The following is a 23475-nucleotide window of genomic DNA, read 5'->3' as shown; positions in this document are numbered from 1 at the left end:
TTGCAGTTTATCTTTTAATACACATTTATTACTCATTGTTGTTTATAGAATTGTTGGTAGCCAAATGAACATTCTTAAGTATGTTGAAATGAATCTTTATTGGGAGACTAAAATGTTTTAAATGCCAATGAATGATACTATTAATTTTAATGGAATTAGGATAATGTATTATATTCAAGAGTATATAACAAATTGAATACCCGTTGGCATATTCCTTATCTTAGTTTACAAAGCATGAAATGTACAGAATCTGAAGAAGAAGAAGTCACCAAAGGAAAGGAAAATCAACTTCAGCTTAGCTGTTTTATCAATCAGGAAGTCAAGTATCTTTTTACAGGACTTAAATTGGTAAGGACAATCACAGTCCATCCTTGTTGTTTGTGAATTCCATGTTCGCAAGTAAGCCAAAGTCATTATTCGCTGGGCTTTAATGGTCATTTGTAGACATGTGCAGAGCAACATGCATTTTGAGTTGCCCGATGCATACAGTCTCATCTGAGGTCAAACAAGTACTTGGCCTTCTTGTTTCAGCTTGGTAAACAAATATCATTTTAGCAGGAATGTTAGCGCTGTTTTGTTTTGTTTTTTTAATTTCTGCTTTTTATTGGTTATTTCACTGTTTAAGATGACCCGCCAAGCATAGGACTGAGTGCTGTCTAGTGTTTCTAAGTGTGGGAATGCTGTGATGTGCCTTACTGAGAAAATACACATGTTAGAGAAGCTTCAGTTGGGCCTGAGTTGTGCTGTTAGCTCTGAGTTCAATGTTATTTAATCAACACAGTATGTGAAATAAGGTGTCTTTAAACAGAAACACACATAAAACAAGGTTATGTATTGATTGGTTGATGAAAATCTTGTGATCAAAGGTTGGCGGGAATCTAATCCTGTATTTCCCCTAGGAGCAGTGGTTCAGTATTCACTGATTCAGTGCTTGTGGTGACTTTGTAGAACATAATTACTGTCACTACGAAAATCAACTGTGTAGTCAGAAATCAAACAAACTTCAACTAGCGTTTCATTTCATAGACAAAAGCATTGTTAACATGGTTGCATATGCTAACAAATATTGGGACATCTCACTTTTTAATCACTGGATGTTCCTGCTTCACACTGAAGAAGCACCTAGTGCTTTGTGCTGTACCTTGCTTTATTTTAAAGCACTCAAGAAATGTTTGTTGAACTAAGATTTAATTTTTTCTTAGAGTTAGTTGTTTTCATGGGCCCTATAACTTAGTTGAACTATTAACTTTAAGGAAAATTACTTAATCTAAGCTTCTGTTTTCTTACATGAAAATGAGAGTAACTATAGGGTTGTTTGTGGGTTTGTGCTCTTAACCATTAAGGGTGATCATATAATGTATTGTCTAAACTAGGACACTTTGGTGGAGAGTGAATGAGGGTATGTTAGTAATTATGCAGTATAAACTGGGATTTTTTTGTGCAAATCAGGGCATGTAGTTGTTCTGCCATTGCACTGTCTTGCAGTTGAGGCCCTGGAATTTAAATAACCTAATTGGCTTTTGGCAGAGCCAGAACTAGAACTTGCTGCTTTCGTTATTCAGTTAGTGCTGCTTTTCCAGTGCCATACTAAAGAATGCAGACTCACATAAAATCTTGGCTTCCACTCTGCTTTTAAGCCCATGGATAAAACATACGGTTTTGCTTGCTGACTTACTAATTTGGTATGCTTTGGGGATATGTATATCTCTTGAAGGATCTCCCCATTTGAAGTGCTGTCTTTTTAATAGTTTTCAAATTGCAGTTCATGTGATTCCACTTTTAAAATCTCTGATAATTAGGATTATTTTATTTCTTTTTTTTTTCTTTTTCTTTTTTTTTTTTTGAGACGGAGTCTCTCTGTCACCCAGGCTGGAGTACAGTGATGCAGTCTCGCTCACTGCAACCTCTGACTCCCAGGTTCAAGAGATTCTCCTGCTTCAGCCTCCCAAGTAGCTGGGACTACAGGTGCGTGCCACCACGCCTGGCTGATTTTTGGTATTTTTAGTAGAGACAGGGTTTCACCATGTTAGCCTGGATGGTCTCAATCTCCTGACCTCATGATCCGCCCGCCTCGGCCTCCCAAAGTGCTGGGATTACAGGCGTGAGCCACTGCCCGGCCAGGATTGTTTATTTTAATTTAAGTTAGCTTCTTCCTAAAAACAGTTGTATGAAAAATAAATCATGAATAAAAGAGCCGTTGCAACATCTAGATATTTGAAGAAGGGCCTGGAGGGCAGAATTTTTAAAGATTTTGGTTGATCCTCTTTTCTGTCTCCTCTAACCAGAAGTCTTGAAGGAAGAAAAGTCAGTGAAAAATGATGAGGCATTGGAATAGGTCCTCTGTGCAGACGCCTAGTTTGGGCAGAGGGGTTGGGTTGATAAACACTGAAGCGGGACCTGGATGATGTTGATAAACAAGATGATTTGTTGTCGGGGGGCTGTCGTCTACAGTTTGGGGTAAAGTTGGCAGGCGAAGGGTTGGTAAATGGACATAAGAAGAAGAGAGAGTGAGTCATGTTCTGTCTTATGATACTGAGGGGAGAGTTTTGAGGCAGTGTGGATAAGAACATGGTGACTGTTAAGAGAAATTCATTTAAAAACACAAAACTACTTAACCCCCAGGAGTCAAACCACGTAAGGCATCCTGTGCAAGTTTCAGGATTTAGCAGCAAATGAAGTCTCAGTGTTCATCGGAGAGTGTGAAGTGGAGTGCTTTGGGAGGGACTCTCCGGGATGGTATTTTCTTCACAATTTTGTAAAAGTATAGGAAAACCGAACATACCCAGAAGATCTAGATGATAGTGGATTGGTGATAATATTAAGATTTCACCAGATATACTTTCTTGAAAAACATATATTCCTAAAATGTATTTATTTCCTTTATAACTTTTAAGATGTTTTATCTTTTGTTCTGATAATTCTTGAGTAATTTGGCTTTGTTTCTGTACTGCTTTGCTGCTGAATAAACTTAAAAAGCTACTTACTCCACAGTGATCCCTTTTGTAATGTGATTAGTAATTTTTAAAAATCAGATGTTAAAAAATTATTATACAAGTATAACATGCTTAAACATTACCAGTAGGTTATTTTAATTCTAATTTCTTTTTTCTTTATTTTCTTAAAGCAGAGCACATAAATAGTGCTAATTTTTTCTATAACATTAGAAATAGTAGTGACTGTTAAATGTAGAGTATATGCCAAATATTTTACCAGGTTTTCTACATGTGCTGACTGTAGTTCTAACAATAGCACTATAACATAGATTACCACTACCACGTTTTCCAAATGATGCCCAGAGGGATAAATACCATTTCCATTGTTACACAGGCTGTAAGAAGTGGAAAGGTGATCATGCTGGTTAAGATATGTGCAGTAGCTAAAGGCTTTCCCACATCTGTTAGGTTAACAGAGGGTTTCTGTTTTATGACTTTTTTCAAATTTAACAATAATTGATCGGTGCTTACTAGCTTTTATGCATAAAATGTAAAGAACAAGAGTTTCCTGGGTTCTCTTCATTTTCCTCTAGGGTGAATATTCTGATAATAAACAGGAATGACAGAGCTTTATTATATAAAATACAATATAAAATTCTCTGAATCTAAGCATCATTTGGGGCATAACTAAAAAACATCAAACAGTATTTACACTTGGAGGAGTCCACAACAGCGTAAATTATTTGATGCCTTGTAAGAATTGCACAGTATCTGGAAGTCTTCCCATATTGTCATCATATTGTGTCTCAGTGATATAAACCCACTGATACACTGTATATTGCCTATTAAGTAGTGCTAGTTTTTAAAAGGCTTAGTGGTGTGATTCTATATTGCAGAAATTTTTTAAACTAATGTTTGGTCTTCTGTTATGTTCTTTTTTAGCGACTTCAGGAAGAAATCACCAAACAGTCTCCAACATTGCAAAGAAATGCCTTGTATATCAAATCTGTAAGTTATGCATTCCTTTCAAAGCCAAATTCCACTTCATTGAAATATTTCCAGTTAATTAATTTTATCCAGTCTTAATTTTTACCACCAAAGAATTAAAACTTGTATGGTATTTTGATGTAATGGGATTTCTTTCCATTTTCTCTCCTTAGTCCAAGATCAGCCGGCTACCTGCTTACTTGACCATTCAGATGGTTCGATTTTTTTATAAAGAGAAGGAATCTGTGAATGCCAAAGTTCTTAAGGTTAGTAATGAACTTTACTTTGTATAAGAAATGTAATTCTTTGAAGGTAATTGCTAACTTACAATTGCTTTCATTATTCCTTTAGGAATAGTTAGGCTTTCTTTGAAATATTTAGGGGAGATATTAATATTAGACAGGTGATTCTTAACTAAGAACGTATATTAGAATGATTTATTTATTTTTATTTTTAATTGTACACATGCCTGGCTTCTCCCTCACCCCCAAACATCTGGGTCAGTCTTTGGTGGGGCCTAGGATATTATATTTTTCAAAAGATTCACATATAATTCTGATGACTCTCGTGCACTACGCAGAAATAGTGCCCTAGACCACATCCTCAGCTTCAGGGATACTGATTCAGTAGCTTGGAGAAGGGCGTGAGGTAGGGAGTGATAACACTCTGCACTATATTCTAGGTGGTTCCTTTCTTTCAGGTGAAAGAAGAAAGTTAAATCATTGGTGCCCAAAGAGTACTTAAATTGTAATCCCTTGATTTAGGATCCAGCCTCAGAATCCAACTGTTTTTGTTGAGTTGTAGTTCTGCTACATCTCCATAGAGTCCCAGGAGGGGCCTATCATTTTAGCCTTTTGAGCTTAAATTCTTAGTATATTTTCCAATATACTTAGCATTGTATGAGAAGGTTAAATGTAGTTTAAGTATCTCGTGTTGTATACTTCAAATATATACTACTATAAGCTATTGAACTATATCACTATTATTTCTATGTAAAGTTGTATTTCAAACTAAAAAAAAAAAAAAAATAAGTTTATTCCAGTTTGGGAGATCCGTTATTTTCACAGCAGCTTGTCTAATATTTCTGAGATGTTTCTTCTTTCAGGTAAATTTTGGTACTTCCTCTGTGGTTAGTTTTGTGGGTTAGAGTATTTAATGGAAAAACATGTTTTGAAAATTTCTCACCTTAAAAAAGTTAGAACCAGATCATTCTTGAAAATAGGCATTCTTAAGAGGTTTTCAACTGCAGATTTCCAAGTGATTTTCACAGATTTTTATTTTCAACTGTATTTGAATTATGAAAGCATTACTTCAGATGTATGATACGTTAAGTATCTTTATAAATGTGTTTACACATGTTTTTTGTTTGTATATAGGATGTTAAATTTCCTCTTATGTTGGATATGTATGAACTGTGTACACCAGAACTTCAGGAGAAAATGGTGTCTTTTCGATCCAAATTCAAGGATCTAGAAGATAAAAAAGTGAATCAGCAGCCAAATACAGTAGGTTCTTACTGCTGACTTTCTAATCTTAGTATCTTAATCTCCCATCAGTGCTCAGCAATTACTCTCTTTTTTTTTTCCTGCTTCATTTTTCTTCAGAACTATACTTTGTATAGTATTAATAAAAATGGATGAATCTGTATTACAATTAGTAGGTATACACATCCTCCATATATTGGTGCAGGTCTTTAAAGTTTTACGTGTGTTTTGTTTTATTTTCCTTTTTTTTTTTTTTTTTTTTTGAGACAGTGTCTCCCTTTGTCACCCAGGTTCACTGCAGTCTCAACCTCCCAGGCTGAAATGATCCTCCCACCTCACCCTCCCAAGTAGCTGGGACCAAGGCATGCGCCACCATGCCCAGCTAATTTTTTGTATTTTTGATAGAGACAGGGTTTTGCCATGTTGCTCAGGCTGGTCTTGAACTCCTGAGCTCAGGCGATCTGCCTGCCTAAAGGCCTCCCAGAGTGGCCTTTAGGTGTATTTTAGCATGAGAAACAGGAACTCTACTTAGAGTAAATGAGTCCTTTGTGGTAGAATAAGCTTAATATTTTCTTTCCCCCCATAATCTGTAGCTCATATTCCTTTTATACTTACCTCCTCAAAGTACTTCACATAAAACCTTACCTAGTGTTGACCTTGATACAATCAAAATACAGTACATTTCCATCACCACAAAGATCTTGCGTAATTGCCACAGGGCCACTTTTCTTCTGCCCTACCCTTAATTCCTGACAACTACCAACCCGTTCATTTCTATAATTTTGTCGTTTCAAGAAAGTTGGCCAGGCATGGTGGCTAGCACTAGTAATCCCAGGACTTTGGGAATCTGAGGCAGGAGGATCACTTTAGGCCAGGAGTTCGAGACTATCCTGGGCAACATAGTGAAACCCTGTCTCTACAAAATATGAAAATTAAAAGAAATCAGCTGGATGTGGTGGCATACACAGGTAGTCCTAGCTACTTGGGAGGCTGAGATGAGAGGATTGCTTTAGGCCAAGAGTTAAATGCTGTAATGAACCATGATTGTGCCACAGTACTCCAACCTGCGTAACAAAGCAAGACCCTGTTTCTAAAAAAAAAAGCACAAACGAAATAAAAACTCTTCAACTCTTTAATATAACCTTTCTCATTCAGCATAATTCTCTGCAGATTCTTCCAGGGTGTTATGCATGTCAGTCACTCCTTTCATTTCATTGCTCATCAATATTCCCTGGTTTGAGTTTACCACAATCGGCTTCACCATTCACCTGTTGAAGAACACCTGGATTGTTTCTAGTTTTTGTCTGTGATGAATAAACCTGCTGTAAACATTTGTGTACAGGTTTTAATGTAAACATAAGTTCCATTTCTCTGGAATGAATGCCTAGGAATGCAGTTGTTAGATTGCATGGTAGTTGCATGTTTAGTTTTTCAAGAAACTGCCAAATATTTTCTAGAGTGGCTGTACCATTTCACATTTCCACCAGCAAGGTGTGACTGATTCACTTTCTCTGCATTCTCACCAGCATTTGGTGTTGTCACTGTTTTTCATTTCAGCCATTGGATAGGTTTATAGTGATACTGTGTTTTCCTTTGCACTTCCCTAGAATCAGTTGAACCTGGGAGGCAGAGGTTGTGAGCCACTGCACTCCAATCTGGGCGACAAAGCGAGACTCCATCTCAAAAAAAAAAAAAAGTTGCCTAGTCCAAGGCCTCAGAGATTGATATGTATGTTTTTTTCTCAGAGTTCTGTGGTTTGAGTTCTTCCATTTAGGTCTTTGATCCATTGAGGGTTAACTTTTTATATAGTGTCAGGTGTGGGTTCAGATTCATTCTTTCGCATGTGAATATCTGGTTGTCTCAGCACCATTTTTTAAGAAGACTGTTCTTGTGCCTATCAGATGGTCTTGGAACCTTTATAGAGATTAATTTGACCATCTGTATGTATGATTGTATTTCTAGACTATTAATTTTATTCCATTGCTCTATATGTCTGTTCTAATGCTCATACCAGACTGTCTTGATTACTGTAGTTTTCTAATAAGGCTTGAAATTGTGAAGTATCAACCTTCACTTTTGTTCTTCTTTTTGAAAGTTATTTTAGCTATTCTAAGTCCCTTGCATTTCCATGTATATTTTAGGATCAGCTTATCCATTTCTTCAAAAAAGATTGACGGGGATTACATTGAATCTGTGGATCAATTAAAAAGTATTACCATCTTAATAGTATTAAGATGAATCTCAGCACTTTGGGAGGCCAAGGTGGGCAGATTGCTTGAGCCCAGGAGTTTGAGACCAGCCTGGCAACATGGCGGAACCCCGTCTCTACAAAAAATAAAAAATTAGCCAGGCTTGGTGGCGTGTGCCTGTAGTCCCAGCTGTTCAGAAGGCTAAGGCGGGAGGATCACTTGAGCATGGGAAACAGAGGTCGTGGTGAGCCAAAATGGCGCCACTGCATTCTAGTCTGGATGATCGAGTAAGACTGTCTCAAAAAATAAAAAGTATTAAGTCTTACAATCCGTAAACTTCATGTGTCTTTCTATTCATTTAGGTCTTTAATTTTTTTTCATAATGTTTTTTAGTTTTCAGTGTACAAGCCTTGGACTTTTTTGGTTAACTTTATTCCTAAATAGTTTATTCTTTTTGATGCTTTTGTAAATGGCATTCCTTTCTTAATTTCATTGTCTAGAGTGGCTAGTAAAGCTAGCGTATAGAAATAAAATGAATTTTTGTATATGGATCTTAAATCCTTGACTTTACTGAATTTATTAGCTGTTTTTATCCATTAGTGTTTTGAAGAGATTATGTAGAATTGGTGTTAATTTTTTTTTAAACATTTGATAGAATTGGTGATCATTTGATAGAATTGGTGGAACAATCTATGCTTAGAGATTTTACTTTCAGGAGCTTTTATTTGTTTATTTTATTTTATTTTTGTTTTTATTTTTTCTATTGCCTAAACATAGGCAAGCACATTTTCAGGAGTTTTTACATTTCAAATTTAATTTCCTTCATAGATACAGGGCTATTCAAATGATCTATTTTATATTGTATTTATTTCTGTAATTTGTTTTCCCAGAATTGATCCATTTCATAAGCTTATCAAATTTGCATGTAGAGTTGTTTCTAGTATTTATTTATTACCCTTTTGATGTCTGTAGGGTGTTTAGTGAGATCCATCCCGTTTCATTGCTGATATTTTTAATTTGTGTTTGTCCCCCTTGCTTGAGGATTATTAATTTTATTGATCTCGTCAAAGAATTGGCTTTGTTTCATGGATTTTTCTCTATTTTCTGTTTTTAATTGTATTGATTTCTACTCTTATTTCCTTTATTCTGCTTGCCTTGTGATATAAATTTCCCTTTCAGCAGTGGTTTCACTATATCCTATGAATTTTGATGTATATTATTTTCATTTTCATTCTGTTCCTTGTATTTTTAAAAATTTCTCTTGAGATTTGCTCTTTGACCATGGATTATTTAGAAGGGCCTAAGTAATTTTCCTGTTATGTTTCTGTTGATTCTAGTTTGATGCCATTGTGGAGAGAGGGCACACTTCCTTGATTTAAATTCTATCACATTTATTTATTTATTTGAGACTGAGTCTTGCTCAGTCGCCCAGGCTGGAGTGCATAGGTACGATCTCGGCTCACTGCAACCTCTGCCTCCTGGGTTCAAGCAATTCTCGTGCCTCAGCCTCCTGGGTAGCTGAGATTACAGGCGACTGCCACCATGCCTGGCTAATTTTTGTATTTTTATTAGACACAGGGTTTCATCATGTTGGCCAGGCTGGTCTTGAGTTCCTGACCTCAAGTGATCCGCCCGCCTCAGCGTGAGCCACTGTACCTGGCCTAAATTATATTAAATTTAAATGTGATTTAGGTATAGACTATTTACATTTAGTGCAATTGTTGACATGTTAGGGTTTAATTCTGCTTTTTTGATGTTTTTTTTTTTGTGTGTGTGTCTTCCTGTGGGTTACTTGAACTGTGTTTTAGTATCCTGTGTTACAATGTTTTTAAATGTGCTTCTTTGTATAGTTTTTTCAATGGTTGCTGTAGGTGTTTTCATTCTCTATATAAAAAAGATGTGATAAACCTAGTTGCCATTTTTTGTTGTGGAATCCTTTGACTTCTTGCCATCACAGCTACCTGTAAGCTGCTGGCATTGTCTTCATTACCATTATAGTTTTAAAGAACTTTGTGCTGTATACCTAGATAAATTTTTCTCATGTTCCTTGCTAAAATGACTTGAAGCAGTGAGTTCCTACTAAGAGTCCTTGTCTAATTTAAATCATGCCTCTTTAATATAGGTAAGGCTTTGCTGAAAAATATTTGTTTATTTGTGCTGGCGTGACAAGTGGACAGGGCTCAGGTGGTTTAATACAAACTGCAGGAATTTAACTTCTCTTGTTACAGAGGTAGTTTTTTCCCCCCACTGCTGTGGTTTGATAGGATTTTGGTAACATTGAGAAACTGGGTTTTCCTTTTCTGCCCTAGAGCACTGTTGAACTATACTGCTGTATTCACTGGTATGCTCTCACTTTAGTGGTTTAAAATTGGTCATCATGTTCAGGGTGTCTGCTACTGTACTGTAACAAGATTTTATATTGTTAAAGTGTAGGACTGCTGGGTTTACAGTTTTAACTGTAGTTATATCGTTTTAGTAATTTGAAAGGTAGACTATTTTGTCTCTGTGCTTTGCACTGTAGACAATAAATATTTATGAAACTGAACACTTACAGAGAATTCAAATTTTATTTCCAAAATCATGATTTAAAGTTAAACATTTTTTTTCTCCTCAGAGTGACAAAAAGAGTAGTCCCCAGAAAGAAGTTAAGTATGAACCCTTTTCTTTTGCTGATGGTAAGTAACATTTTCATTTTGAATTATTGTCTGTGTGTCTTTTTAAGGTAAAATTTATGTCTTACCCCATATTTACTCATTGTAATGTCCTTTTCAAACAAAATGTCAGGTTTCTTGAACAATTTACCTTAATATGACATATAGTAAATTTACTCTTGTTGGCATACAGTTCTATGAGTAAGTTACTTCTTAAAACATCAATCATGAAGCCTTAACTATGATTGGACAATAATATTTTTGGTTTTTTTTTTTTTTTTTTTTTTTTTGAGATGGAGTCTTGCTCTGTTGCCCAGGCTGGAGTGCAGTCTAATGATCTCGGCTCACTGTAAGCTCCGCCTCCCAGATTCACGCCATTCTCCTCTGTCTCAGACTCCCAAGTAGCTGGGACTACAGGCGCCCGCCACCAAGCCTGGCTAATTTTTTGTATTTTTAGTAGAGACGGAGTTTTACCATGTTAGCCAGGATGGTATCGATCTTCTGATCTTGTGATCTGCCCGCCTCAGCCTCCTAAAGTGCTGGGATTTGGACAGTAGTATCTTATTGGATTCTGATAATATAATACTTTCCTAATGTGAACTTTAGAGTTATTATTGATTGTTACTTAGCTTGAGAAGGCACATGTCTATTCGTTGTCTAATATTAATGGATTTACATCTTTTTTTTAGATATTGGCTCCAATAATTGTGGATACTATGACTTACAAGCAGTACTAACACACCAGGGAAGGTCTAGTTCTTCAGGTCATTATGTATCATGGGTGAAAAGGAAACAAGGTAAAGAGTATTCTTTTTTCAACTGTTCAGTATTATTTTAACAGTTCGTTTATTTTATAGCAGTGGTTTTCAAACTTTGGGTCTCAGAACCACTTCACATTCTTGAAGCCCCAAAGAGCTTTGGTTTATGAGGTTTGCCTCTTAATATTTACTGTATTAGAAATTAAAAGTGAGAAATTTAAAAAATTAGTTTTAAAAATGATTGATAGTAATAAGCCCATTACGTATTAATGTAAAAACAAAATGAGTGAGAAATGGTACTGATTTACATTTTTATGTCTTTCTGTTGTCTGGCTTAAATAGGAGGCAGCTGGGTTCTCCTGTTAGTGTTTGCATTCAGTCTGTTGCATTATCATACATTATGTAGCCTCTGGAAAATTCCAGAGCACACTTGAGAGAATGCGGGTGGAAAAGGCAAGCAGTGCTGTAGTGGTGTCATTGAAGTAGTTGTAACCTGGTGGAACCCCTGCAGTGCCCTTAAGCCTGTGTGGTCACTGGGCCGCATTTGGAGGACTGTTGGTGTGGCCAGTGGAGCACTGCTGTGCCTCCGATGACTCTATACCTTTTTGGCAGTGGAACTCTGAGAAGAATCCTGCATAACATTAATTCATCTTCTCCCTGTTGTTTAGATGAATGGATTAAGTTTGATGATGACAAAGTCAGCATCGTAACACCAGAAGATATCTTACGGCTTTCTGGTGGTGGAGACTGGCATATTGCTTACGTTCTACTCTATGGGCCTCGCAGAGTTGAAATAATGGAAGAGGAAAGTGAATAGTAGTCTTCATTTTAGCTATTTATGCTTAGGTATGAAAATAAATGTTATTTGTTGATCATTTCTGTAATCCAGAGCTTTAGAGGAAGACACATAGGTGGTTTTATCTGTTTCCCCTCGTTTGGAACAAAAGAGGACAGAAGCAGACCACTCTGTGCATCAACCTAAAAAATTACAGAAAAGAGAAAATTATCTTTGGATTGTGCTGCCCTATATAAGGGTGGCAGAAAGACATTTTTTAAAAGCTTATTATTTCTTGCATTATTTTAAAAAATTCTGAGTTGAAATGCCTTTCAACCATTTCTTCCTGTGGTCATTTTTCTTGCTGCCTTTTTCACCCAAGATTCAGCAGTCAGATGTTTATTGCACACCTATTACCTATTATTTGTTGTTCTTGCATGGTTCAAACCGCCATTCTGTAGCCACCCATCCTTTGCCTTATCTAACAAACATTTTTCCGGGAAGGTGGAAAAGGAAGTTTTGCTCTCATTGTGTAACTCAGTGCTGCTGTCCATCCCATGGAAACATGGGCACAATCAAGTATTTGTCCAGCCTGTTGCAGGCTTTTCATGACTTTAAAATAAATTGTGATCAGTAATAGTACATTTGATTATACATTTATTACTGTGTCTCTCTCTGATGTACTGTGGATTGTACATTTAACTTTGGAATGGCTTTGTAATAATCTTAAGAAAATGTTGACAAGCTCTGGTTGCTTACTTTTAGAAAATGAGGACATTTAATAATAATAAAAAAGGGGGATTAATAGCTTTTGACCTCAAGTCTTTTGTCTTCTGAGTATTGGAGCTTGGCTGAAGATTCAGATATGTTTAATACTGTACAGTTTCTGAAGATGGTTATTAACACTGTGCTGTCAAGCATCCATTTGAAAATATTTATCTTCTTTGCCTGCCTGTATTTTACAAAGAAATAATACAAAGTTGTAAAAGTAATGGATTTCTTTGGATGCCAAATGCAGTGATGTTATCAGTCAGATTTGTTCCTTGGCTCAGTTGGTGTTTGTATTTCCTAATTCCCCAAACCTCGGCTGGGCGTGGTGGCTCACGCCTATAATCCCAGCACTTTGGGAGGCCAAGGCAGGTGAATCACTCGAGGCTGAGATTGAGACCAGCCTGGCCACATGGTGAAACCCTGTCTCTACTAATAATACAAAAATTAGCCGGGCATGGTGGTGCATACCTGTAATCCCAGCTACTTGGGAGGCTGAGGTCGGAGAATTGCTTGAACCCGGAAGGCAGAAGTTGCAGTGAGCTGAGATCACACCACTGCACTGCAGCCTGCGTGACAGAGAGACTCTCTCAAAAAAAAAAAAAAAAAAAAAAGTCTATTTCAGAATTTTAGTGATTTTAAGGTGATAGTAGAAAATACCAAGCATATGAGGTATTTCAATATGATGGGCTTCTTACATTTTAATACATTAGTTACTCATCTTTGTTCCAGGACCCTTGACTGATTGCTAGGGAAAGGATAAAGCATAGAATACCAGCCAGTTTGGCTCTGATTTTGAGTTATTTATAATAAAGTTTGGGGATTATCATACCATCTCATATCTTTGTGTATGTTGTTTGAATGCTCTGCAGAGCACAACACTGATAACTATTAAAAATAGAAAATAACAGCCATTTTACTTTCATTTCTGATGTGATGTAATCTGTGAACACTAGGGGGGATAAAATAAGCATTGCAGGGAAACTTATTTGTAAATAGCTTCCTCACCTAAACTTTTTGACTTGGCAATCAATACTTTCTACTTCGTGGAGGGGATTAAGAATACAATGGGGAGGAGGAGACCATAAGAATTATAATGATTCATGTATATTTGTATGATGCTTGTAACTTTGCAGTCTTTTTTATTCATTATCTCATTCGGTCAGAACAATTTTATTGAGGACATGAATTTAACAATTAGAATTTAGATTTTCTGACTGTAGCTACTAGATGCTGTAGCTACTAGACCAGGTGAGCTAGGTTTAGAGCAAAGTATATAAGCCTTGTATGGAATATATTAGAATTTTAAAAATTGTAATTCCTTACTATAAAAAGTTTGATTTCATTTTATTTGATCTACAAAAGCATTATTCCAAAGAATTTTTTCAAGTAGAAATGGGAGTTATCCCAGTGTCGTTTTAAACTAATAAGGCTATTTTAGAATTCAGCCTTGCCTGTAAGGTCTTTGAGAAGGGAGAATAGGCAAAAAAAAAAAGTCTTGATTCCTGAATGTGCCTTATATGCTGTGCCACTCACACCGAGGCCATCTCAACATTAGAGCTGTGCTAGGTCACTGCTTGACTAGCTAGAAGTTAGGCCCAAGTAAGCGCATTTACAGAATAATCTGCACTCAGTAGCCCTTCTTCAGGATTAAAAACAATGATGACCTCATCTTAGAGCCCTAAAGGGAAATGCTTCTGTGGGAACAGAAAAAGGCAGTGGTACTGTCTTCTGCTACTACTCTTAGTGCTTTGCTGTGTATAGGGTGCTTTCACATACCTCTCATTTGAATGTCACAACAATCCCTGAAGTGATTGAAAGTCTTGAGAGGTCAGGCAATTTTTGTAAGGCTAGAAGGAAAAGTGAGGTTTCAGACTTCATTTCTTTCAAAGTTGGCAAACATTTTCTGTAATGGACAAGATAGTAAATTATTTCAGGCTTTGCAGGCTATTAAGTGTTGCAGCTTTGCTGTTATAATGTAGCTGGAGCCATAGACACTTACGAGTGAGCGCAGCTGGGTGCCAGTACAATTTTAACGATCAAGACTCGTGGCAGGCAGAACAAACCATCATTTGTTGCTCCTCTGCTTGAAAGCACGAATAAGAACAGAGCAGTCATATGGTTTCAGAAAGTGGTATTCTGGGATTCCAGGATAGCTAAATTTTTTAACTACTAACAGCACACAGGAAACTAATTTGGTATAGGAAACAACATATCCCTAAATAGTGCTTATTAACTTCATTATAAATACATCTACTTAACAAAAATAGATTTTGTGAGGGTCACTTCGTGTAGGTCATTATCTCAACCCACCCTCCTCCCAACCTCCCCAAACTCTGGTTCGAGCCAATATGTGTTCTATTGTTCTTAGAGCACCAGCCGACTGTACAACAATTGTTATAAAAATGTTTATTGTTTACCAAAACCAGTGGACCTCTTATCAAATGCTGCTTGGTAACAAAATCTATCACAGTTTTAATAAAAAGAAAAAAAAGAAGCTAACTATTTGTCTCATTGTCATTAGTTAGACTTTCTGCAAGGTCACTTAATCCAGACTTATTCAGTGCATTAATCAGATTCTCAGGTGTTGCATGAACTCCCTCTTGATCTTGCCAGGCAACCAGGAGCTGCTTAGCTCTCATCTTCATGTCTTCACTGTCACACTCAATCTGCCTAATTTCTGAGTCTTTCATTTCCAAGTAGGGAGCCAGAATCTTCCATTGTTCACCCAGCTTGTTGGCAAATACCTCTATTTGTTCTCCTGTTACAGGTTTGTCTCGCCGAACATCAGGACCTAGAAAACGAAGAGAATATAAATTATGTGCAATTCTAAGTATACAACAGAAATGGAAAGCTGTGGGGCCAATGAGTTTTATTAACCACCTTTAGTAGACTTTATTTTAAAAGCAAACAATTATTTTTTATTTTCTCCATAAGTTGAATACCACTCTTAATAAGCATGGTCAATAATCAAAGCTAAAGCTGTTACCTCTTATAATTATGTAGGCTTTCCCTGAAATGAACTGCTCCCCTTCCAATAACCAATAATTAACAAAGGTATGGGTCACCTTCAAATGTATTTTCCTTCCCTTTTAAAGTATCATTACTCCTCAATTTTATTGCATAAAATGTATGTTTAAAGTTATTATTAAGCAATGTTTTAAATTCCTCACTGTAAGTCAGAAACAGTTGAGATAAAATGGGAGAAGTTGAGAAGTTGATCAAATTAAATAATGTACCTATCAACAAAGAACCCCAATATTCTGCAATTTTGTTAAATAACCAAGAAAATTAAATTCTTACTTTCATTTTCCTTCAGTAAAGCATCATTATCTTCCTCATCTTCATCCTCACCTGTTTTTATTTCTTCAGAAGGAGGCTAAAAATGAGAAAGAAGAATGTTTGAAAGAATGCCAGCCTCTGAAGTAAGGTAACAAGTACTTTGTTTAGATAAGGATGGTTGTGAGATTCCAAGTACAGGGTGCCAGAACCTCACCCCGAGAGCATTAGACAGTGTCAGATAAGGATCCTAAGTGGGACTGTCTTCACATGCAGAAGGAGTGAACTTGGTAAGACCCCAGAGTTGGAAAGACTCCCCACTCCCAATCTGGGAAGCAGGAAGGCAGTAAAAAGCACAGTTCCAGGACTTGCAAATACCCAGGGTTTAGTAAAGACGGCCTCAAGGAAGCCAGCAACAAGTGTCCTTAAAAGTTTCTGATTCTTATCTTTTACCTTTGATAAAAGACAATATACTGCACTGGCAAACAGGAAAAAATTCATGTCTGTGTGTATAGGTGCATAACAGTTTACCTAAAGTACCATGAATTTTACATACTTTCTTGAGACGGAGTCTTGCTCTGTCGCCAGGCTGGAGTGCAGTGGCACAATCTTGGCTCACTGCAACCTCCGCCTCCTGGGTTCAAGCAATTCCCTTGCCTCAGCCTCTTCAGCAGCTGGGACTACAGGCACATGCCACCACGCCTGGCTAATTTTTTATATTTTAGTAGAGACGGGGTTTCACCATGTTGGCCAGGATGGTCTCAATCTCCTGACCTCATGATCCACCTGCCTAGGCCTCCCAAAGTGCCAGGATTACAGGCGTGAGCCACCGCGCCCGGTCCTGTTGAACCTTAAATTACATGCTGTACAGAAAATTACCAGTTACTTCGTTATCAACTCATGTATTTCCTGTAAATGTATATTCCAGTGTGTTTTTCCCTCATTCTAAAACATGGGAGCTTGTGGATCACTGGTTTTTCACATGATTAAGTCAGGTTTTGCTCACAAAGTGATAGCAATTTTAAAGATGATATCAACTAAAGGGCATGAAAAGTTGATCTATGGTACTTACCGGTAATTCCTTGGCTAGCTTTATTACCATGTTTTCAAGATATTCTGGTAAACTTTTAAACTGCTGGTTGGTTGGCTGGAAGAAGTGAGGGCTTCTCCGTGCTAATAGTCTCAGGGCTCTCCAACCATAATTTGAATTGTTCACAGCCCTATAAAAAGAGATGTCAGGCTTGTAATTTATAGTTTTGTATTTCTGTATTCCCTTCTGCTTAGTTCTGCCATGTGCAGTTCTATATTTAAGGTAAATAGCTCAAAGTACCATTCTTTTCATTCGAATCTTACTCCTAAAGAACTTTTCGGTATGTTGTCCACTGATAATAACAAACTAACAGATGCACGTATAACTAATAACAGGAACCAACAATGTCTGAAGAGGCAGGCTCATATGCAGCAAACACATTGTTTCAAAGTTTCTGTACATTTTGTTTAACAAGTCAACAAGTGTGTGCAGTACTAGCTAGATGCAGTATGTATACAACAGGAATCATCCATCTGGCTATTCGGAATCCATGAACTGTTCCCTAATGAGGTATAACAATGATCAAGGTGGTATACAATCAGGTGAGAAACAGAAACTGCAGAGAAATTTTTTTTTTTTTTTTTTTGAGACGGAGTCTTGCTCTGTTGCCCAGGCTGGAGTGCAGTGGCCGGATCTCAGCTCACTGCACGCTCCGCCTCCCGGGTTTACGCCATTCTCCTGCCTCAGCCTCCCGAGTAGCTGGGACTACAGGCGCCCGCCACCACGCCCGGCTAGTTTTTTGTATTTTTTAGTAGCGACGGGGTTTCACTGTGTTAGCCAGGATGGTCTCGATCTCCTGACCTCGTGATCCGCCCGTCTCGGCCTCCCAAAGTGCTGGGATTACAGGCTTGAGCCACCGTGCCCGGCCACTGCAGAGAAATTCTAAAGATAATGCTCCAGAAACACGCAATGCTGCAGAAGAAACCAAACCACCAATTTATTCCATTTAAGAGTTTTGGATTGGAAGTCTCTCCCTCCCCTAAGAATAGCAATTTGGTTTATTTGGTCATCTCTTATAAATGAGCGTGTGTTACCTTTAGGATGTGCAGGTACCACTGAAGACTTAACAAAAACTACCCCTAGACATTGGGGACTCTTCCCAAGGCAACACCTGCTGTGAGGCTTTGCCTGAACAGTTAAGAGCCTTCCTCTCTGACATATCTCTGTTTAAACAATTTGATTATTTTAGGCATGTTCAAAATTCACTGTCAATTATACATATCATTTTTCTTATTCTCCATAAAACCCTCTTTGGAGATAATAATTTGAACTATTACTTTAGGAATGAGTCCACCTAGTCTTACGTAACAGTGATAAATTAATATTCTTTCAATTGACAAACACTTGAGCCAGGCGCTCAGTAGCTGTGGAGAGTACCTGAGGCACAGTAATGCAGAATGTGTTGGTAGGCATCGCTAGTGATAAACACACAAGGTATAAGATAATTTCATAAGGATGAGGAAAACGAGAAATGAGAAGGTGGTGAGTGCCATGAAATAAAAACCACGAGAATGCAAAAGAGGAGACCAGGGAGGGGAAGAGCTTCCAGGGGGACTTAAAGCCATGGGAACCTTGGGGGAAAAGTGGTTCAAGCAAGTGAGACAGTGAAGTGTGAAGGTCCTGACGGGAAAGGGAAAGACGTTTGAAGTGAAGAGCAACAGGCCTGCTGTGGTTAAAGCAGAGGGAAGGCATGGCTACACAGGAGAGTATAAGCCAGACCAAGGAGGTTTTTTAGACCCTGGGAAAGACTCTGGAACAGGCACTCACTGGAAGATTTTAAGCAGATTAGACTTGGACAATTATTTCAAAGATCACTAGCTGATACATGGAGCACTGACCACTGCTAGAGAAAATAGTTAAGAGGTCACAGTAATTAACAACTCTGGCCACAGGGTCACACTAGTAACAAATATTGAGTGCTAACTACATGCCCTGTATGGTTGAAAGTGAATTGTCTTATTTAATCCTCAGAATAACCCTGTGAAATGGGTACTGTTACTATTTAACAGATGAGGAAAGGGAGGATGGCGGTTCAATTATTAAATTAGCCTTCATCGTCTAGTAAGTAAGTGGTAGAGGGGATCGGAACCTATGCATTCTGACAAGAGGCCTCTCGCCTTTAAACCACTACTCTTCAATTCCTATTTAAAGCCATGACACTGTGGTGTCACCCAGAAGGTTCTAGATAAAGAGGCTAAGACTGAGTCCTGATGTTACTCCAAAATTTGAGTTAGGCAGAGGATGAGGAGGCTGAAATGGAATGTGAGGTGGAGTGGGCAGCGAGGGCAAAGGGCAAACAGAAGAACCATGGATTTGGATTCTCATGGACGCCAAGAGAACAAAACATTATCCAAGGGAACAGGATAGGTTAAGAGCTGCTGTGAGATACTGTGCTTTGAAGGGTAGAGAGAAAAGAACTAATAGTTGGAGAGAAATTGGGGTCGGGGGAGTTTTTTTTTTTTTTTATATTTTGAAACAAGGGTGACTCCAAGTCACGCTGAGTTAACAGGAATACTCCTTGAAATCAGGATGTGTCCTAACAGGAACTCACCTAAGAGAAAAAGCACTACTCTATCCACTGCCTCTCTTAATAAGCTTTCTAGTATACACACAATTCCTAAGGAAAAAACAAATTGAATAAAATTAAAATGAGCTCATGAGAAACATTACTTACTTATATTCGTTTTCAACCATATTTTCAGGGTCTGCCTGTTCAATGGCTTCTTCAAAGAATTCCTCCAAAGTGGGCATGTATTCCCTGAGCAGTATAAAATAACTAGTGAGGATCACATATTCTTAATAATAAATACTCATAAAGTGGTGGCAAGACAAGATTCTAATGGCCCCATACTTTTAGTTACAGTTTTGATTACTTGGGAACTCCAGACTTTTAAGGAACTAAAACCCTCAAAACTAAATTCAGAAAGGACAATAAAGAGGGGATAGTCTAATACTAAACAATATTATGTAGTACTTACTACATATATTGTATGCTTTAATTACACACCATAATATATGATTATGTTGCTATTCAAAGAGGGCAGCCAGGGGATTTTATAGCATTTGAATTTTACCAGCAAATAAACTTTTACATAACGTCCCCATCCATGAATTATTTTTTCTTTAAACCAGAATTAAACCAAAGCTAAGAATCAGACCATAATATGATTTCAAGGGTTTAACCTTTAGCTCTTATTTAAATTGTTACCATGGTAGCACTGTTGATTTTTAAAATGCATCTTTCTTGAATTTGTTTTTAGAAATAAAATTTTTATACAGGGTCAAGCAAAGAAATGAGATCTCAGGATTAGAATACATCTTCTAGAATAAAACTAGGAAAATGGGCTCTCTAAAAAAAAAACTATCCCAATATCCATTCGTTTCCTAATGCTATAGATACTAGATTCCATTTTATGAACATGCCACAAGTTATCCATGTCCTATCCAGAGATATTTGTCTTCCCACTCTTTGCTCTGACAATGTTAAACGGACATTCTTGCACCTGTCTCCCTGTAGATGAACAAATTTCTTTAGGCACAGGGACTTCAAACTTCCACTGCAACCCACAGTAAGAAATTCATTTTACATTGCAACCCAGTACACACATATATGCAAGTATATGTACCACAGATATAAGTAAAGCTAATGTGTCACAAAAGTACATTTCCTATTTTATTTTAAAAATGCTAGTTTAAATTACTAAACTGACTTTACAAACCACCAATGATTCTCAAACTTAGTTTTTAAAAACACTATTCTGATCAACACACCTACTAGCAGGGCACAGACATCTTTAACATTCAGATAGAGTGGTTGTGCCATCAGACTCCCACCAGCAGCACTGGCAAATTATTTTTATCCATAATTCTTACAGAATCTGGGTATTTTTAAATTACTGAATCTCTTAGCTGTGAAACTGCCCGGTGTAGTTTTTAACTGTACTTCCAGTTACTAGTGAAGTTCAGCATCTTCTCAGAGGTTTATTAAGGTTTCTACTTCTGAATCTGGCTCTTCCTTTGTCCATTTTTCTACTGGATTGATTTACTCTCATAGATTTGGTAGGAATCTAATTTATCAATTGTGCTAGAATTTTATCTATTTTTCTTGGTCTTAAAAAATCTTTTGATTTTGTTGATCTTCTCCATTGTTTGTTGGCTAATTTTGCTGATTTCCAATCTTTTACTTTCTACTTCTGTAAGTTTACTTTTCTTCTGAATGACTCTCAATGTTAGACTCTTACTTAGCTTGGTTTTTAGATTTCATTCTTTTTGAAAGTGTAAACACTTAAGGCTATATATTTCTCTTCTGTGTTCTACTGAGTTAGATCTCAAAGTCTGAATATGTCGTGTTTTCACTGTCATTTAGTTCTACATTTTCTAATTTCCATTATGATTTATTCTTTGATTCAAGGAGTATTTAGAAGTGTGTTTAAAGGAGTTTTAAGTATTTTTGCTTTTGTTATTCATATATAATTTACAAAATTGTGGTTTCTGTAAGACCAAGCCTGTTAATTATTTTGTTAAATTCTAAATGTATTACACTAAGTTTTTTCCACCAAAATTTATTAAATTCTGAGAAAGGTCTGTCAAAATCCTACCAGATGGTAGGTTTTCTGGGTGGTGGATGGTGAAAACTGACCTGGGTCAACTTCTCATTCTAATTTTGTCAAATTTTTGAGAACACATTCTTAGAAAATAAAGTTTAAAATGTGTGTATTTCTATTTTTTTCCTTTTATCTTTATGCAATGATTGCCTTTATTTTTTAACAATGCTGTCTGCTTTTCAGTCTTTTCTGCCTGATCTCAATATAACTATGCCTTTTAAAATTTACATCTTTTAAAAGTTCTTTCAGTTTCAACCCTTCCATATCTTTATTTTTAAGGTATATTTCTTATACACATATAGATGGATTAGATAGATCTTTTTTTTTTTTTTTTTTTGAGATGGAGTCTCACTCTGTTGCCCAGGCTTCAGTGCAGTGGCGCAATCTCGGCTCACTGCAAGCTCCGCCTTCTGGGTTCACACCATTCTTCTGCCTCAGCCTCCCAAGTAGCTGGGACTACAGGTGCCCACCACCATGCCCAACTAATTTTTTGTATTTTTAGTAGAGACAGGGTTTCACCGTGTTAGCCAGGATGGTCTCGATCTCCTGACCTCGTCATCTGCCTGCCTAGGCCTCCCAAAGTGCTGGGATTACAGGTGTGAGCCACCGCGCCTGGCCGATGGATCTTTAAAATATAACACCAATTTCTGTCTTTGAGCCAGAAAGTCCATTTCCATTTATATTTGAATTTAACCATACTGTTTTGTACTTTCTGTTGTGTTTTCTGAGCTTTTCTTCTCCTCTCCTACTTTCTATTTACTTGCTTAAATTTTCTGTATTTACCTTTTTTACCCCTCAATTTATTTAAAAATTACATATTCCATTTCTTTCACATACTTTACAAGCATGTTTGACTGAACCGTAACATTCTTTAATTCTGACTACCCCTTCTTGTCTTACATGTCACTTTTAGCAAGTTTACCTTTTAAAATAACCCTAAATAATAATTACTATTTTATACAATGAATTCTTGATAAGATGTATTCAGATTTCTTCATGTTTACCAAAGTGTCTACACAGTAATCCTTTCTGCAGTTGACTTCTTTCTGGGTTCAGTGTCCTTAAGACAGCTTTTTCACTAGGGACTGTTGATCATTTCTCATAGTTTTAGTCAATCACTCAATTAACCACAACTGTTCAACTTGTTACAGAATTTCTGAGTTGAAATGTTGAAAAAGCAAGTAATACTTCTAGAAATGAGAAAATATACTCATTGAATTTACAAAATGGGCAGGTTTAATAGCAGACTAGACACAGGAAAAGCAAGAATTAATGGATTAATGATTAAGAAATCACCCAGAAAGCAATACAGAAGGAGCAAGAGTTGGAAACAATGAGTTAATAATAGTTGAGGAGGCCCAGCAAACATCTAATGGCAGAAGAAATAACAGAGAATGTGAAAGACATTTTCAAACACGCATCCCACTGTCTTCTGATTTCTTTGGTTATTCTTGAAGCCAACTGTTAGTTTACCTGCGCTCCTCTGTAGGTTGTGTTTTCTCTCTGGTGACTTTATTATCATGTACAGAGATATGGATTTGTTTGGTTTATCCTCCTTAACTATTATTCTTCTTGAACCTATGAATTAATGCCTATTCTTAATAATTAACTCAATTATTGCCTCTTTCCCATTCGCTATTATTTCTTTCTGCCATTAGATGTTTGCTGGACCTCCTCAACTATCATTAAGTCATCGTTTCTAACTCTGCTCCTTCTGTATTGCTTTCTGGGTGATTTCTCAATCATTAATTAACCCATTAATTCTTACTTTACCTATGTCTAGACTGCTATTAAACCTGGCCATTTTGCAAGTTCAGTGACTATATTTTCTCGTTTCTAGAAGTATTACTTGTTTTTCAAGTCTGCCTAGTCCTTTTTGATAGTGTCATATTCCTGTGTTTTCAATTCCTTATTTTGTCTTAATTTTTGGAAATATACTTATTTTACAGCCTTTATT

The 23475-nt window shown here is 36.9% G+C and overlaps 2 protein-coding genes across 7 annotated transcripts in view; one reads left to right on the top strand and one right to left on the bottom strand.

Moving 5' to 3' along the window:
* Nucleotides 1-15810, top strand: part of USP14 (ubiquitin specific peptidase 14) — a 57437-nt gene extending 41627 nt beyond the window's left edge. For 2 of the 3 annotated variants that reach the window (XM_030925781.1, XM_030925782.1), the window contains 7 exons: nt 234-348; nt 3876-3941; nt 4094-4186; nt 5297-5425; nt 10208-10268; nt 10934-11041; nt 11671-15047. In XM_030925781.1, the coding sequence (XP_030781641.1) occupies nt 234-348; nt 3876-3941; nt 4094-4186; nt 5297-5425; nt 10208-10268; nt 10934-11041; nt 11671-11819 (721 nt within the window). In that variant the 3' untranslated portion in view covers nt 11820-15047. Of the gene's footprint in view, nt 1-233; nt 349-3875; nt 3942-4093; nt 4187-5296; nt 5426-10207; nt 10269-10933; nt 11042-11670; nt 15048-15315 lie in introns of those variants that run through there. The other variant, XM_010354892.2, reaches the window with a different exon arrangement.
* The window catches only part of THOC1 (THO complex 1), a 54791-nt gene continuing 46253 nt past the window's right edge, over nt 14938-23475 (bottom strand). For 3 of the 4 annotated variants that reach the window (XM_030925779.1, XM_030925780.1, XM_010354890.2), the window contains 4 exons: nt 19589-19672; nt 16897-17044; nt 15849-15924; nt 14939-15339 (listed from right to left, as the gene is read on the bottom strand). In XM_030925779.1, coding sequence (XP_030781639.1) covers nt 15044-15339; nt 15849-15924; nt 16897-17044; nt 19589-19672 — 604 coding nt within the window. In that variant the 3' untranslated portion in view covers nt 14939-15043. Of the gene's footprint in view, nt 15340-15848; nt 15925-16896; nt 17045-19588; nt 19673-23475 lie in introns of all 4 variants that reach the window. The other variant, XM_010354891.2, reaches the window with a different exon arrangement.

This window comes from Rhinopithecus roxellana, chromosome 21 (genome assembly GCF_007565055.1).
Source record: "Rhinopithecus roxellana isolate Shanxi Qingling chromosome 21, ASM756505v1, whole genome shotgun sequence".
Classification (NCBI taxonomy): domain Eukaryota; kingdom Metazoa; phylum Chordata; class Mammalia; order Primates; family Cercopithecidae; genus Rhinopithecus; species Rhinopithecus roxellana.
This window is presented reverse-complemented; position numbering and strand designations above follow the sequence as displayed.